Source organism: Fundulus heteroclitus, unplaced genomic scaffold (genome assembly GCF_011125445.2).
Source record: "Fundulus heteroclitus isolate FHET01 unplaced genomic scaffold, MU-UCD_Fhet_4.1 scaffold_170, whole genome shotgun sequence".
Taxonomy (NCBI): domain Eukaryota; kingdom Metazoa; phylum Chordata; class Actinopteri; order Cyprinodontiformes; family Fundulidae; genus Fundulus; species Fundulus heteroclitus.
The window spans coordinates 177,023-194,596 of NW_023396582.1; the positions used below are offsets into that span (position 1 = coordinate 177,023).

A 17,574-nucleotide genomic window follows, 5' to 3' on the forward strand; every position below is an offset into this window, starting at 1 on the left:
CCTAGACTGATAGTTTCCTGTGAAACGTTCCTGCAAGGAAGGTTGAAGTCAAGTTTATCGAGTTATGTAATATCTTCTACCTGGACTCACGTTATTCATTTTGTTTTAGATTTTTTTTGGACTAATGCTGTACTTTACAATGGTCCATTTTATGATAAATGTCTCTCACGGAAGAATGCTATCAATGCATTTCTTTTTCTGACCTAACCACGAGATTGAAGACCAGGGCCCGTATTAACAAAGATCTTCAGAGGCTCTGAGAGCCCATGTCTTATAGCTGAAAAATTCCTGCCAAGGAGTCTTACCTCCAGAGTGATTCAGATGCTGCTGAGAGCGACTCGAAGAAAGGAGAAGTCAGACATTTTTATCTTAGTGAGGAGGTGTGGTTGACCCCACTGCTAGGTGTGAGACTGTCTCAAGAGCTGTGATTGGTTGATAGTACTCCTAGTAATCAAAGGAGAGAAATTAACCAATTAGACCTCAATGTATATATTTTTCTGACTTTTTCCAATTCTAAAATTTTCTGTACTTTTCACCACTTTTTATTCATGATTATTCAATGTTTATCCCCAATAAAATTACATTACTAGAGCCGCACCTTTAACCCGTTGGGCCGCTGAAACTAATTAATTTCCCTCTATGGGAATGATAAAGTGTTGCTTATTTACATATTAATGATTGATTGTTGAAGTTTTTGCACTCATTTCTTCCACTGTTTAGGTGGTGGATCAGCCAATCAGCTCTCTGTTGCCATTATGCTAAAAGTCCTCCTCACTACTACGTTTTGTCACTTTCAGAGCTCTCTTAAGGCCTAGAAACTTTGTGAATAATCAAATAATCAAATCTTACAGAGGTAAATTTATTATTAAAAAAAAAAAGACCAAAAACATTATTTAAAAAAAATCTTAGAATTTGGGAAATTCTTAGATTTTTTCTGAAATGACGACATTTACTTTTAGTGTTAGGATTCTTTGTGAATACGGGCACCGGCATTAAACATCTGGGTGGACTTGAGACCGTTTTGAATGTAAGAGTTTCTAAGAGCTGAAAACACTGTTATAAGCAATAACAATGTTTTCAGTTAGCAGTTAGTTGAAATGTAAAGCTCAAGTAAAGACACCGTGGTCAAACTAATTGTCTTTATTAGAAATCTGCATAAGAAAGAACTCCCCTCCTGAAGGTCTTTTCGGCAGCGGTCTATGTGAACATTACATAAACTTCAGGGAGCTCCGTTTTCTTCCCTTTCAAAAACATCATGACGCGGACAGTGCTGATGACCAGACTGTGAGGAGGATAAAGGTGACTGCTGGGGCCAACAGTCAGCCAGTATTCTCCAGGACTTATTGTGTGCACTGAAGGAATGAAATTCTGCTTCTGTAACAGTATGTGCCTGAGCTACTCTGCCCACACGTTGTGTGTTTAGGCTGCTGATTGTGGAGAACAGAGACCTAGTAAAGAAAAGACGAGAAGCTGGGCTTTGCTCTCAGAAGCCGTCAGGCACCGAATCCTACGGAGCAGCCGTCACATGGCAGATCAGGCTGGTGCAGAGTTCAAGGTTCTGGTTTGTATGAGGAGGGGGCATTAGTGCTGTTGGAGACCTGATCCGGGGCTCCAGACTCTGTCTGTGGGGCGGGATTTGCTGCTGCTGCTGCTGCTGCTGGTTCTTTCTGGACCAACTCTGGCTCATCCTGGCCTGCCTGGGGTGGATGGACCAGGACCCGGTCAATGATGCCAAAGTCCTGAGCCTCCATGGGGCTCATGTAGCGATCTCTTTCCATCACACCCTCTAAAAGTGGGAAAGAAAAGAACATCATTTACCACAGCTCGGTATACAGCAGCCTGTTATACCCTTCACTAAAAGCCTCACTGAAATGATTAGAAGCCTTGCACACAGGATCCCTTCAGCCTTCATTTGGACATGTTTTTATAGAAGTTGGCAGAGCACTAAGACACGAAATCTAGTGAGTGAGGATATTCTACTGGCTTGTCTAACAGGCAAGCCACCCTGAGCAGCAGCGCCATCCTCAGCAACACAGAGCAGGAAGGAGGACAAAAACTGCTCAACTGAGCTGCTGTTAATGCGTCTCCTCCACGGCTCGTGGAAAACTGCAAACAGGATGTATTTAGGCTTTCCTTCAATACTGGTTTTCCTCTTACCACTGATCCATGAAGGCCTTATTTACAGCTCCTCCAGAGTCACCATGAACTTCTTGGCTGCTTGTCTTTGCTCTTTGCTTTGTCTTTGCTGTTAGTAAATGCTCTCCTTGCCCAGCCTGCCGGTCTACCCGACCCGTCTGCTGGGTTCCTTGATCTTCATGATGCTGGTTGTTGTCAAATGTTCTCTGATCAACCTTTACAGGTCTTCACAGAACATCTGATTTATCTACCATTTGTGTGAGTTTAGAAAACAGATCGTTCGCTAGAACAGTGACAGGGGGCGCAGAGTACCGCTCAAAAGTTTGGGGTCACTAAGAAATGTCTGTACAATTTTCATAAAAAGCAAAATTTTTCGTCAATTAAAATTAAATTAAAACAAGATAATGACACATACAGTCTAGATATGGTGATGTGTTATTCTGTCTATAATGGAGTGGTCAGCACAGTCACCGGATCCCAACCCTACTGAGCTGTTGTGTGGAGGGGCTTGACCGTATCGTGAGAAGAAAGGTTCATCAAGCTAATTTAACTTGTGGGAGGAGCTACAGGGAGCATGGAGGGACATTTCCTCCGATTTCCTCCACAAACTGACAGCGAGATGCCAAAAGTCAGCAAGGCTGTAACAGCTGCAAATGGAGGATTCTTTGATGAAAGCAAATTTTGAAGGACAATCATTATTTCTAACCTTGTCAATATCTTGACTATAGTTTCCATTTATTTTCCAACTCATTTGATTGATAAAATGGCAGTTCTTTTCTGAGGTTTCAGAGAAGTATCGCTCAAATGAGCAGCATCATGAAAGGATTCACAGGGGTGCTGCCATGTCCTTAAACAGACCACCCTCCAGGAGATACACCAACGCCAACATGTCTGCCACAAGGTCTGCCTTCAGCCTTTATAACCACATATTCATGGAACAATTGTTTTCTTGTGTATTTAGCAGAATTTTTGTGGGTCATTTGTAATGAAGCTGCCCTACTTTACAGGGCAGCTGAAATCTGTGCAGGCAGTTAGAAACGAGTAACATTCTGCTAGGCAGAAGGGGACGGAGAGTCAAAGTCAACCCAAACCCAGCAGCTGGACAGCAGAAATGAGCTTTAAACCAGAGTAGGAAAGGATGCTATGCTACGGTAATCCATCCTCTAACTATTATTAGCAAACATTACAGAGATTTTATTCAGACCTCTGGAAATTCAACTTATGAAAAAAAAACAAGTTTCCTTTAAGATCTCTTGCAGAGGTCTCTGAATTTAGTGAAATATGGTAAATCCCTCTCCACCGTGACGGGTACAGTGTTTTTACAGTCACCACAATCTGTTAGTGGCTGTATACTGTGTGTGTATACTGACGTCACAACTGATCATTTTCTTGTAAAACCCTTTATTTCTGTAGGTAAAGCCGGGCGTACACTGTACGAGTTTTTCAGTCGTGGTACTTATATACATCTCAAACTGTGCGAGGGAACCGCGGGGTTTAAAAGTTCACCGCTCACGATCTGTGCGGCGCGACGCTCGGACGAGACCAGACTGCTCACACTGTACGTCGTGTCCCCTCTGGGACCGCTCGCTGTGGTGGCAGAGGCAGGCGAGCGACGGGTGGGTGACAGGGACCCAGAGCAGGGGGTCGAGCCCAGCTCTGGCGAGGCACGCAGGAGGCACCGGGCGTCGGGGGAACGGAGGGGAGAGAGAGGAGGGACGAGACGCACCGGCGGCCGCGCGGCACGGCAGGTCGCCCGGCCCGCCCCCCCAGCAAGCGGAGGAGTGCCGAAACAGGCAGCCAGCGCGTTGCGCGGACCGCGGAGGAGTGCCGAAACAGGCAGCAAGCGCGTTGCGCGGAGGAGTGCCGAAACAGCCGACCAGCGCGTTGCGCGGACCGGACGGCTCGCCCTCCCCAACACCGGCCGGAGGTTGCTTCAGGGACGCCCGCTTCCCTCCCTCCGCTGGCGGGGACGGAGAGGAGGGGAGGGCGCCCCCTCGTAGCTCTGCTTGAACAGCAGGATGCGCTCACAAAAACCTCACGACAGCCGACTGAATTTCAAACATGTTTGATTTTCACCGATCGTCCGATTCCTGATCTGGAGGTAGTCGTGAGAAGCCAGTCCCCCCTCCTCCCCCCCTCTACGATCAAGCTGAAATTCGGCCGATTCAAAAAATGCTCGCACGACTGAAGAATCGGCCCGAAAAGGGGAAAAACTCGTACAGTGTACGCCCGGCTTTAGGGTTCAAATCTGCCCAAAGCCTCCCAAACGTACCTATGGTCTCCAGAGGCTGCCCTGTGTGCTTGGCATAGATGTGGTTGATCTGCCTCTTTAGCTTCAGAATTTCCTCCGCCTGGATGGCGATGTCTGTGGCCTGGCCCTGAACACATGGAGACACTCCTAGTGTTAGGGTCACGGCTCTGGCTTCACTTTCTGCGCCTTTATTTTGTGCGTTAACTCTTCAGGCCTTATTTCTGATGGGTCTGAATAAGCCCGCTTACCCTGGCACCCCCTGAAGGCTGGTGCACCATGATGCGTGCGTTGGGCAGTGAATGCCTCATGCCAGAGGTACCTGCTGCCAGGAGCAAGCTGCCCATGCTGGCTGCCTGGCCAACACACCAGGTGGAGATTGGATTAAGGATATACTGCATAGTGTCATAGATGGCCAGGCCTGCCGTCACCACGCCGCCTGGACAGAAGGGGTTGGGGCGCGGCGAGAGACAAAAAGACAGGACTATTTTACCCACAGACAAAACTGGACCACATTCAGCACAAAAAGACATTTGAAGACATCTAACTTTATCAGAATGTAAGTAAATTGAACATTAATATTAGTAACTGCTGAATAACAGCAGCAAGGAATGGGAATCTGTTGGCCATGGCTGCCTGTTGTTAAAACCAACGTCAGCTAACAGGGAGCCCTTCAGCGGGTGTGTGTCCTCGCTGGATCTCTTACCAGGACTGTTGATGTACATGTGGATGGGCTTGTTGTTGCTCTCTGACTGTAGGAAGAGCAGCTGGGCTATCACCAGACTGGCTACGTTGTCATCAATCTGAGCACATGGAAAATGTAAAGCGATACTTGGTGACGAGTTCCTCTAAAAAACATCTCGACGTTTTCACAATCATTAAAACACTTACAGGACCCATCACACAGATGATTCTTTCTCTAAGGAGACGAGAGTAGATGTCGTACGCCCGTTCTCCTCTCCCCTAAAAAGACCAATTATACTTTTAAGTTTGCAACATGGTATAATAAACATTACTGATCATGTAAGTGCAACGAATAAATATATAAAAGATTTACATAAGATTCCCCAACACTGTAGAAAATTATTAAGTGAATGGCTGAAAGAAGTGTGATGGATTGGCCTAATCAAAGTCCAGACTGCAAGAAAAATAGTGTTGGGATGTTAGCAGCGCTGCGCTGAAACTAAACTTTTCCTAATACAAAAGCAATGCAGTCCACATTTTCTTCCAGCTTTGATGGCCTCTAGCATTGTTCGTTAGGCACAGAACGCCACTGATCCACCACACCTACGCATTTGTCAAAACGTGACAAATGCGTAGGAAGATAACTTAGGCATTAATGTAGTGCATTGTGGGTAATCCATTGAAGGATGGTTGGTGTTGACAGGCCGCTCACCGTCTGCTCCACAACTATAGGTATGAGAGGACTCCTCCATACTGGACTGTGATGGACGGCTCTGCTGTGTTTCAGAGTTAGACCCCCGATGTTCAATAAACTCTATCAAACAGGGGGAACAAGTTTTAATGTTAAAAACCAAAAATAAGTCACACTATATACAGATTTAGATTCAAAAATAGTTTAATTCAACCAACCATCAGTTACCAGAAGGATATAAAAAAATAATGAAATTAAATTTGAAATTATGAAATGAAATTAAATTTATTCAAACATGATACAAATATAAAAATAAAATAGTGCACAGTAACAAGAAGTGCATAAGAAAGAAGAGAAAATACAGATTTTTTTTTGTTTCAGTTAACATATCATGCTCAAAATGGGGTAGGAAGAAGTGAGAACTTATAAACTCCTACCCCTAAACACTTGAGACTTTAGAGTCCTACTGTCATAAAAAAAAAAAAAATCAAAATCAAAGTGGCAGTTTGAAGTAACAGTTACTAATATTTACCTATACATTTTCCCATTTTATGCTAGTTTATCTTTCTAAACCCTTACACCAAGTTATTATCTTCAATACACACCTTATTGCTTTCTGTCCCCATGTGTGTATCTATTGAAAATTACCTCTTTGTACTTTCTTTTGAATTGTGTTAAACTATTGCTTTGTTTTAAATCTTCATGTAACTTATTCCATAACTTTACACCTTTAATTGAAATACAGAAGCTTTTCCTTGTTGTTCTAAAATTGCGGATCTTGAAGATTGAGTGACCCCTTAAGTTATACCCCCCTTCTCTTTCAGAAAACGTGCTCTGTATGTGCTCAGGTAACAACTTTTTTGATACCTTGAACATAAATTGAGCCATTTTAAATTCTACAAGGTCGTCAAATTTGAGAATTCTGGATATTACGAAGAGCGGGTTTGTATGCTCATAATAACCAACATTATGGATGATTCTAATGGATAATAAGGAGAATCAACACAGAAAGAATAAAATTTGTTGGTTTATGTCTACCTTTTAATAAATATAGCAAGTCCCTTCTCAATATTCAACAGAAAAACTTTATTAGCATTCCAGCCATTAAACCCATCCTATAAATGCTGAGCAGCTCTATGATGATTTCTCTTTGAGATTCAAGGCAGGACATTGGCCAAAGTCCAAAATAAGTCTCGACCTCTGGTCCAAGGTGGTTGGGACTTTCTGGTCCTTAGGTTGTTAGATTTTAACCTTTTCCTGTCAAAGACAGCACCATTGTGTTCAATCCAGATTCATTCAAGCTGTTTGAATCTTAGCTCCTATTGTTGCAAAGAACACACTAAACAAATACATACAAAAATAATAAATACATAAATAAATCTAACACTGTCATATGAAATGTTGTTATAATTTCATTGATGTCCTGTAAAATTCATTAAGTAAAAAATTATTCACAACCCTGAGTAGAAAACATGGAGGATGTTTTGTACCTTGTTAAAAAAAAAACATATTACACCACTCTTATTTATCAACTGAGAATTTTGAATTCACAAAACATGTGTCAAAAACCTTAAATGACATTGTTGTGACTATTGGTCCAATTGTTTTGTATTCGACTTCCAAGAAAGCCAAACTGGAGCCATCATTCCTGAAGAAACAGAAGCAAACATGGCTCCAGCAGGCAGGAGATGAGCAGCAGTACGCTGGGGACGATTGCATGAAGGTCAGCTTGTTTGTTAGACCCAATCCTGACCAAATTATTTAAGGAAGCATTCCCTTTGATCACTGCCCCCATTTTAGATCTGATTACTCTATCATTGGTACACAGATCAGTACCACCGGCTTTTAAGGTAGCTGTTATTAAACCTTTACTTAAGAAACCTTCTCTTGATCAAGGTGATCACATGATGATCAAGATAATTGATTGTAGACCTATATCTAATCTTCCTTTTTTATCTTAAATTTTTGACGAAATTGTTGCTAATCAAGCATGTGAACATTTCTACAGTAATGACCTGTTTGAATAGTTTCAGTCAGGCTTCAGAGCTCATCATAACACCGGAAAAAAAACTCTGGTGAAAGTCACTAATGATATTCTCATGGCCTCAGATAATGGACTTGTGTCTGTACTTGTCCTGTTAGATATCAGTGCGCATTTAATATTCATACAATATTTTCAGGAAGGCTTGAACATACTGTGGGGGTTAAGAGAAAAATATATCTGTCGGACAGATTCCAGTTTGTTCATGTTAATAATAAGTCTTCAAACTCTAGGGTCACTTGTGGAGTACCACAGGGTTCAGTCCTTGGACTAATTCTCTTCATTGTATACATGCAGTATGGGATAGGGCTGTATCATTTTGCCAAAAATTGAAATTGCTATATATGTCAACCATAATTGTGATTGCGATATAATTTTTTATTTTCTCTGCATTAAGCACAGGCAGCAAAATGACCTGTAGATAATATGTTTGTAAACCAGAACTATTTAAGATAAGAAATTTAACATTTTTTATTATTCAGAATATTATTACACAAGAGAATAGTTTGGTGAGTTGGACATCAATCATGTTGAACATATACTGCAAAAATACAACCACCAAACAAGTCTATGTATTTAACTGTTTGACCGATAGTTAATGCCAGGGTGAAATTCCAGAAAGTTTCTGGTAAAATGTATTGATTATATAAATTATAGATCAAGTGATAAAATTAGATTATCTCACTGCTGCATTTGTATTCCCTTCCTTGTGGAGGCAAACCCACTTTAAACATATTACCTACACCTAAAGGACGTGTCTTATCCATCAATTGTTACATAATCCATTTTTTAAAATTGCGACTTTAGTGCAAATATGATTAAGTGTCTAGCCCTACCATGCAGTTAATTTCCACTGTTTTGCTGATGACCCCCCCAAGAAGATCATAAAAGGCTTATCAAAGAAAGGTCATCTGTCTAGCAAACAGTCTGGACCGCAGTCCATCAGAACATGCATGGTGGGAAATCCAAACAACTTCAACAAAACAACGTGGTTCATGACAAGGCTCCGTGTTGCAAATCTGGTCGGTCAGCTGCTTGATGAAAACATTGGTCTGACTGATGAAAAATAGTAGTTTTCATCATAGAAGTCATGTTTAAACAATATTGTTAATATTAATATTATTGGTTATCTAGGTGAAACAGAGGGAAGTGTCTGAGAAATTAAAGAAAATCCTCAGCCAGCCTGATCACTCCCTCTCAGAGAAAATCTATAGGCCCTAATGCTCTCAACTATTACTGGACATGGACAATACCAACTGTTTTGCCTAGTTGTTTATGCTGTTGAAAAATTATATATTCATATTGTTGTTCTATTATTCACTGCTTTGATGGCGCATGCTGGAAGGAAACCTATGAAAACCCCCACAGGGTTAGTCCCAGAAGGTCGTGTGAAAGTGTTCAGAACCCAAATCAAAGATCTAAGCTGATCTAAGGCGCAACAGCGCGTTAGCTGTGATCTTCCCTGGAAGCTGCACTCCGTTACACAATCAGTTTGTGAAAGAGTCGCATTCTTCTTCCAACATCGATTTTTCTCCATTTGATTTAAATAATAGATCTTCCGATAATTTCGCTTATTTTAGAGGTCTGTTACGCAGCCACAGCATCCAGCTCTTCAGTAAGGTTTGCCCCATATTTGTTACAAATCCAAACAGCTGACTGAACGCCAGACTTCTTCTCAGCAGTGAACACTGACATCTACAGCTGTCATGTTCCGCAGACAGACCCAGCTACACTGCTGCTGCTGCTGCTGCTGCTGTCATGTAACAGGCCGGGAGGTAACGTCCTGAGCCAGCGCTCCGCTCCGCACCGCACCGCACCGCCGCCATGCTCTGCCGGCGGAGCGGCGACAACACACCGGGTGGAAGACGCGTTCAGCGGCGCGGCTCTGCCCGACACGCCGCTGCGACACAGCAGCAGGCAATACTCACCCGTAACAGCATGTTGAAGTCTTCACCAGCTCTACCGCTGCCTGCCTGACCCCGCAACACCGGAAGCTGTTCTAACGTGACCCTGTGACGTGCTCCTTACGCAATGCCCTCCGCCAGGACATTGCTTTGTCGCCACCTACTGGTTTGCACAGATCCAGGTATTTCTTCAGTGAGTACATCAGTGTTGCCAACACTAACACTGAGAAGAAGAACCATTAAACGTTTTACTAGAATTAAATAAAATTATACTTTAATTCTATAATATAATTACCCAACCGGTCTAACATAATCATGTGTGATACATATCTCAGTCAATCACACCCATCCATATGTATTTACTGATTATAAATAAGCAAATAATGGAACAAATGCAGACAAACAAATGAAGGGCAAACACATTAATTCTACTGCTAAGAATGAAACAGCATCTAAAATAATACAATGACTGAAGGAACGACGCTGTGAACTTATCTCTTCCACACCCATTTGTATCCAGTTTCAGCTCAGCAGAATAACAGAATTTCCCCTCTTTATGTCAACTCAGAAATCATAGCTCTAGAATGATTCAATTGGTGAATCCTAAGAGGTTTCCAGTGGACAATAAGGAATTTCAGAAGGTACACAGAAAGATCTATTCTCCAGGGATGTTTGTACAGAAAATTGTCTCAGGACAGTACAGGAAGGCAAACAGGGGATGCTGATCTAACAAAACCAATGATTTTCAACAGTCACCAAAGGCATCAGTCTAGAAAGTACTAACAGGATCTTGCACGAGTGAAGCTTCACATCTTACTGAAATCTCACTGAAGTGATTAATGTATTAAATGTATCATTCATCTTTCCAGGTATTTCTGCCATGTCCAAGATGTTGTTCTAAAAGGAGCATGTTGGATAAAAGGGTAAACATATTAAGAATGGAGATATTCTCAGAAAGTCCCCGAAAAGCCTTCAAGTTCTTTATATCTAAACAACACTTTGAAATACTTGAAACATGAAAACTTTCGCTGTTAGCATGTATTTTTTTTTCTGCTGGAAAATTTTAGATTTAATTTCATTGCTCCCAAAGGGTATTGCTTCTCAAGGTTCAGAGGAGATGGAGTTGTTGTCGCTACAGTAAATGCACGGATAAACGTATTCGTGTTTTTACAGCTCAACGCTGTAAAAACAGTGGAGATGGTTGTGGACTTCAGGAAGAACTCAGCCCCAGCTACCCCCATCACCCTCTGTGACTCCACAGTTGACACTGTGGAGTCTTTGCATTGATGCACAGTCTGCTGAGTGTATACAGCTTCCGTGTATATATCCTTTTACTTCTTATTTTACTGTATTCTTATTTTTTTGTCTGCACCATCAACACCAAGTCAAATTCCTTGTAAGTGCAAACCTACTTTGCAATTAAACTTGATTCTGATTCTGATTCAATAATGTTTGTAATGGTGTTTTTTTAGGTGTCAGTAAGGAATTAAAAAGGCAGCAGCACAATCCTGGTCTGCTGCTAAAGAAGGTGAATGACCCAATCATCTGTTGAGAAACATTTGTCATTATCTCAAAATACTCTTGGGTGTAAACCTGTCCCAGAACCAGATGTCAGTCATGAACTAAGAAGATGCTCTGAGGCAACAGTGATCTGCTTACCAGTGTTACCAGGATCAGAACAACACCAGGTCTGGGATCAACTTCCTTAAAATATGATATTTTACATAATCTGTGGGCTCTTTTAAATCTTAAATGAACACTTTGTTTTTCACTGGAACTTTTTTATAAAGGTTCCTGATTTCATAAAGTTCCTGATTGGTTAAAATTTACATTTTACTCCATAATTTTAGTGGAGTCATTTTGTATAGTTAAATGTAGCATTTCTTTATGTATGGCACTAATTAATGAATTTGAAATATTTGTTTTTGAATAGTGTTACACATACAAACTTGTCCTGCCTAGCCAAAATCAAAATGTGCAACTGACTGATAAAATGTTTTTATTTTGCGATCTGTTTAAACTGTTATTGGAGAAATAACTTAATTAAATCACTGATCAGGGAGCCATAGAAATCTAAACCCACTAATATTAAATCCAGGTTTTATTTTGAAAATTCCTGCCGGAAGTCCTGCTCTGCCCCAGCTCGGAGTTGGCTCATAACGGTGCAACTACAAAGTTGCAACAAGTTTCTCCGCTCCTTGGACTCAGTGATGTCGAACAACAGCGCGCCCAACAGCAGCTTGGTCATTGCCCAGAAGGCAGTGAAGCAGCTGCGGCTGGAAGCCAGCGTCCGGCGGATCAAGGTGAGAATGTCGCGCGCAGAACTTTCTCTGTGCGCGTGACTCCCACTCTGGAGCGCATCCTCAGCGACCTGCGCTGCGCGTGATGCTGATTATTAATGGTAACATTTAATACAAACGCCACTGCCTTTTGAACTAATGACTTAAAGCTATCTTACTATAACGGATGTAAGTTTTACAACTTAAATTTAAACATTAGAAATGTTCCTATGCTAATAATCAATGTTAATGTCAAATTTAAAGCAGTTGCAAATTAACAAAAAAAAAAAAAACCTTTCCGTCACCGTGTTGACCGTTCCACGTATTCGCTCTCAGCTACACTTTGTTATTTACATTGCAAAGTCACTTGAAAGCGGCATTTGTGTATTATTTGGCGGAAACGGCTGCAGACAGACTTTCCGCTGCGAGTTGAGGACAGTGACAGCTTTGTTGGTGCTGCTGCTGTGTGACTGCTGGGATTGTTGTCGGGATACTTATTTTAGAACAGGGGTCAGGCTTGCTTCAAGTGTCCCATGGGGGGAGATCCAAAAAAGAAAATCACAAGTTTCAGTTAGTCTGAACATTCTGCGTGACAAGTCCGAACAGAAGAATAGAGACTTTCAACTTTAGCAGGAATAATAAAATCAAAAAACAGTTTTATGCTATGATAAATATTTGCGTTATCTGTCCAATGGACACAACTCTAAAGCAAGACTTGTAGGCTTACTGCTGAAAAAAGAGCTGATAAATTTAGTGCAGGCAAACTTCAGCTTAACAGAAAATGAAATAGAAAGTTATTAAAACTAAAGAAATAGACACCAAAAGCTGCGTGTGAAAAGAGGAAGATTACTGCAATATCCGGGGATGCGATGTAACAGTTTGTGTAAAGCCCACTGCATGAACATCATTATTGATAGGAACCACAAGCAAAATTTCTATTTTTTAGATAGAAAGAACTAAAAAATGTTGTGAAGAACTAAAGGTAATATTTCAGATGGACGTCACAATGCAGCTCTCCAGTCTCTTGTTTTTCTCCAGTCTCTTGTTTACATATAGCTGGGCGTGTGGCCGTGGGTTCACATGCATGCATGTACATGCATGTGAACAGCTGCTGTGTTTTTGCCTTTTGCAAATATGCGCACAAAAGGTGATCTGTGAGAAGAGAAAGGAGGGGTTGGGTTTTGTTTTGGTCTACAGACAGTGCTCAAGCACCACCTAATGGTGAAACATCGCTTATTGCTCCTTTAATTGAGAGGCGTGACTGGAAGTGCCAATGGCACATATAGTTTCACATAAACTCAGAATGCAAAATAGCCCCCAAAAACCAAACAAATTCGGATTGATTCTTGAGTGTTGTGGTTGATGATGTCACATCAGCGAGTATGGATTTGGCATTTTTATCAAAGACTGTGACTGAATATGATTTCTATATGTCTATGATAATAAAATCTATTATCATTATTATTACAATTATAATTTTTATTGTCCAGTTTGCTGTTTCAACCACTAAATTAAACCACCACATTAAATTTAGTAAAGTCCACCATACAAACGGGGAAATATCATATCTTCCCCATTTGCAAGGCTCCCAGTCTCACCATATTGTTTGTCTAAGAGTGGAGAGTGATCAGATGCATATTAATTGATTTCAAAATATTTTATTTGCTTACAAGGTTTAAAAATTTATGTTTTACCAAAAGTTTGCCTTGGCACAAAATGATCCACCAACTTCATTTCAGTAATCATATCACAGACAAAGGTATGCTGTTTATGATTCTGGCTGAAATCTCTCTATATGAATAATAAAATCAAGAATAAAAAGTCTTTATTGTCATTATGCAACCATAACAAAATTTTGGTGAGACACCAGCTCAGAATTCACACATAACACCTACACACAAATCAGGACCTAATGTTCAACTTAAATGCACCGCCAACACCTCTGACAAGCTAAAAGTGTGCAAATAGTCCTTAGCATCTGATAGGATTTAAAAGTTTGAGTAAAAATTTCAAACAGAGGTCACTTTACAGAAGATGTGAATTACTGTGCAATATGCTGGTGAAGATTCTCAGTCATCCAGGTCATGGTCATTCCAAAAAAAGGTAAAAAAAAACAAAGCAACTGGACTTGTTTTCCGTAGTTGAAGACGTTTTCGCTTCACTTTTTGAATTGAGAAAGCTTCCTGGATAGGAAGCGAAACGTCTTCAACTACGGAAAACAAGTCCAGTTGCTTTGTTTTTTTTTACCTTTTTTTGGAATTACTGTGCAGTTGGATGAAACAAACGTAAATGGATGTCCAAACAAACACAACCCAAGGAACTAATAGTTAGCAAATAGACATTAGCATGTGAGAGGTAGCAATAATTCTCAATTGAATTAAAAACCTGTGGAACCAGTAGTAAGCATGTAACAAACTAGGCTGATTCTCAGCAGGGGAGACAGCCTTTACAGCTTTGGGAAAGAAGCTGTTTTAAGTCTATTAGTTTTTGATAAATTGAATCATTTACCAAATGGAAGTGAGACAAAGTGCATTGCCTAAGTGGGTGGGATCTGTGGCAATACGTCTGGACCTTTGTAGGATAAACTGTGTCTAGATCTTGTAGACAGTATCCCACAACCCCCTGTGCTGTCCTCTCCATCCGTGCTAAATCCTTCCTTTCCTGTGCCGTGCAGCTCCCATAACACACTGACACGCTGAGACACAGGATGCTTTCAATTATGGTAAATGGCCTGTACTTGTATAGCGCTTTAACTAGTCTTGATGACCTCCAAAGCGCTTCACACTACAGTTCAGTCATTCACACATTCACACCCTGACGGTGGTGAGCTATGTTAGTAGCCAGCTGCCCTGAGGCAGACTGACAGAGGCTGCCATGCACCAGCACCACCGGACCATCGCCAGCAGGCAATGCGGGTGAAGTGTCTTGCCCAAGGACACAACGACAGAAACAGTCAGAACGAGGGATCGAACCGGCAACCCACCAATTGCAAGATGAACTCCCTAACCTCTGTGCCACGTCGTCCCGGCGTGGCACTTTTATGGAGCCATAAAAGATTATGAGCAGCTGAGTAGAAAGTTTAGTCCGTTTCAGTTTTAAAAAAAAGAAGAACCATTGTTGGGCCTTCTGAAGTCCACGAATAGCATCCTCATTTTGCTTTTAGGATGCTGCAGATGAGTCAGAACCACATGGAGTGCCAATGAGACAACATCCTCTGTAGAATGAGTCTCTCTGTAGGAGAACTCCAGGCTGTCCAGGCCACCAGGGATAGCGTCCCTGATGTGCTGCAGGGGGATCCTCTCGAAACACTTCATGATGACAGGGCAGCAACAGGAGGGTACTCATAAAGGCAGGGGATGGTTGTTTTTTTTGGGCACAGGCACAATGATGGAGGGTTTCAGGCAGGTAGGAACGATGAAGAGCATCAGGCAGAGGTTGAAGGTGTCCAGAAACCCCCCTGCTCGCTATGATTTTAGCGTCCGACCTGACACCACGTCTGGACCTGCAGCCTTGTTGATGTTGATCTTCCTCATGGTGGAGGTCACTTGGTGCAGCTGCATGGGGAGAGGCTGATGCTGTTCAAAGCTATTTAAGATAGTATAAGAAATTAATTTACTGTCCCACAGTTGAGAAATTTGGGTGTCAGGGAGATCTGGGTCATTGCTGACCTGCTGGTTACTGTACTTGTAAGGCCATGGTCCTGAAGCCTCGCCACATGTTACATGGGTTGTCGTTGTTGCTATAAATCTAATTAGCACACTGCATGGTTGAAATTGTTGACATCTGTAAGAAACTGTTGCCACCATCATTGCTTTGCATCGAAAGAGTCTCACATGCAAATAGATACAAATTATTACACCTGCCAGAAAAGTGTTGGAAAGCTCAAGAACACCAAGAAGTAAAGAAGAGTTCTGGACCCAAAAAGTGCCCGGACATTCTCCTCTTGGGGAAGCTGCTACAGAAATATGTTGCCACCAGTGCAGAGCCTACTCAGTATTGGCAGCAGGTGGTCGTAAGGGGATCAGCAAGCATAGTTAGTTAGCATCATTCCAGCAGCGAAGCATCCTGCTCCAAGCCACGTGTTAGGTTGCTTCTCTCACAGTTGTGCTCAAGAACACTGCACTGAATTAAGAGAGAAATGAAAGCAGCACTCTTCTGGCAGTGTGGGCACAATTTTGTGATAACGTGTGGATTTTCAAATAATGGAGTAGCAGCTTCCAACTATGAAAGGTAAAACGTCTGCAGAGAGTCAGCGCGTAGTCCGCCAAGCTCACAGTATGTGCACAGTACGCCTGATGGGTTCTGATGGGTCTCTCTCTCTCTCTCTCTCTCTCTGGACTTGGCATTAGCTATACATTGTTACAACCTGAGTTGATAATGATAATCAGCAGCAGTCCTCACTTCTTTTTTCCATATTGTTTAGGTCTCTCAGGCAGCAACAGAACTGAAGACCTTCTGTTTGCAAAATGCTCACAAAGACCCACTCCTGACTGGGGTACCCTCCAGCGATAACCCATTCAGGCCTGCCAAGTCATGTGTACTGCTTTAAGGTGTGTGTGGTCCTCTTTTTTTGCCAATGATTATTATTTATAGTATACTAGTTATTGTTTTTGATCTCACATGATACTTGGTTCACATCCTTGCTCCCTATTTTGCCTCATTACAAAATGTATTTCCAAAAAACCAATAAATAATTAATCTCATGGTCATTTTTATTGGTGTTTTTGTTTTATGGTTACACAGATGTATTGTCTCTGATAGAATGTGAGAACAACCTGAACCCTTTCATTCAAGAACAGCAGCAGACCTTTTCCCAGTCCATAGGTTTTCTTTGGCCTCTTTGGTGATGCAAGGTTTCAGGTTGGGAACAAGTATTTTGTAGAATAAAATCATTTCAATTTCAATTCACCTTGTATCTGTAGGGCTGGGAAGGAGAGCGGAACAACCAAACAAATGCCTGTGTCACTGCTGTTGAAGATAAAGAAGACGACCCCACTGCTTGCAGCTGATCATCAGAAGGACCTTTTAATAACAAAAAATGTTGGAGTGAAAGAAAACACGACTGTCCCAGAATCCTTTACATTTCAGAGGCTTGCCCAGAACTGGTCTAAGATTAATGATTGAATAAAAAGTAGGGTTGCACCCACAAGAATTCTGAGACATAAAATGTAATATTTCAAGACGCTAGAGTTTTTTTTTTGTTTGGTTTGAACCTTTATTTTTCAAAGATTGTCATTTTAATTGCAGTTCAATTACAGCAACATATGTTTCTATTCTAAATCATAGTTCTCATGAAGTTAATTTGACCTGTCCAAAAATGTGTCCAGCATTCATTTAGGAAATAAATGTTTTATAAACTGTTGTAATATTTACAGATCTGTCTCTTAATGGCTTGACAAAAACAAATTTTTACACCTGAACACACCATCCTCATTGTGAAATAGTGGTGCTGGCATCCTTCTGCTGTTATTTTCAGTAGGTAAAGGGAAGTTGGTCAGAGTTGGTGGGGAAATGGATGAAGCTAAATACATCCAGGCCAATGAACCCTGCTGGAGGCTGCAAAAGGCTTGGCACTGAGACAGAGATTCCCC

At 41.6% G+C, this 17,574-nt stretch overlaps 2 protein-coding genes across 2 annotated transcripts; one reads left to right on the forward strand and one right to left on the reverse strand.

Annotated features, from left to right (window-relative positions):
* Nucleotides 1-1,125: 1,125 nt before the first annotated feature.
* On the reverse strand, nt 1,126-9,809 carry LOC105938934 (ATP-dependent Clp protease proteolytic subunit, mitochondrial). The gene is made up of 7 exons (XM_012880885.3): nt 9,729-9,809; nt 5,781-5,882; nt 5,276-5,347; nt 5,091-5,187; nt 4,636-4,823; nt 4,409-4,514; nt 1,126-1,786 (listed from the first exon to the last, which is right to left on the reverse strand). The coding sequence occupies exons 1-7, from the start codon at nt 9,738-9,740 to the stop codon at nt 1,551-1,553; spliced, it is 813 nt and encodes a 270-aa protein (XP_012736339.2). The 5' UTR covers nt 9,741-9,809; the 3' UTR covers nt 1,126-1,550.
* Nucleotides 9,810-11,810: 2,001 nt separating this feature from the next.
* Nucleotides 11,811-17,357, forward strand: si:dkey-204f11.64 (GGL domain-containing protein). The gene is made up of 3 exons (XM_012880604.3): nt 11,811-12,007; nt 16,407-16,533; nt 16,906-17,357. Exons 1-2 carry the CDS (start codon nt 11,915-11,917, stop codon nt 16,530-16,532), a joined length of 219 nt encoding a protein of 72 aa, XP_012736058.2. The 5' UTR covers nt 11,811-11,914; the 3' UTR covers nt 16,533; nt 16,906-17,357.
* The last annotated feature ends 217 nt before the right edge of the window (nt 17,358-17,574 follow it).

Excerpts from the sequence above, each read along its gene's own strand:
- si:dkey-204f11.64 (XM_012880604.3), top strand. The coding sequence starts at position 11,915 with ATGTCGAACAACAGCGCGCCCAACAGCAGCTTGGTCATTGCCCAGAAG. Across the intron at positions 12,008-16,406 it reads CCAGCGTCCGGCGGATCAAG|GTCTCTCAGGCAGCAACAGA; the intron begins GTGAGAATGTCG and ends CATATTGTTTAG.
- LOC105938934 (XM_012880885.3), bottom strand. Across the intron at positions 4,824-5,090 it reads CATGTACATCAACAGTCCTG|GCGGCGTGGTGACGGCAGGC; the intron begins GTAAGAGATCCA and ends CCTTCTGTCCAG. Across the intron at positions 4,515-4,635 it reads AGCCTTCAGGGGGTGCCAGG|GGCCAGGCCACAGACATCGC; the intron begins GTAAGCGGGCTT and ends CCATGTGTTCAG.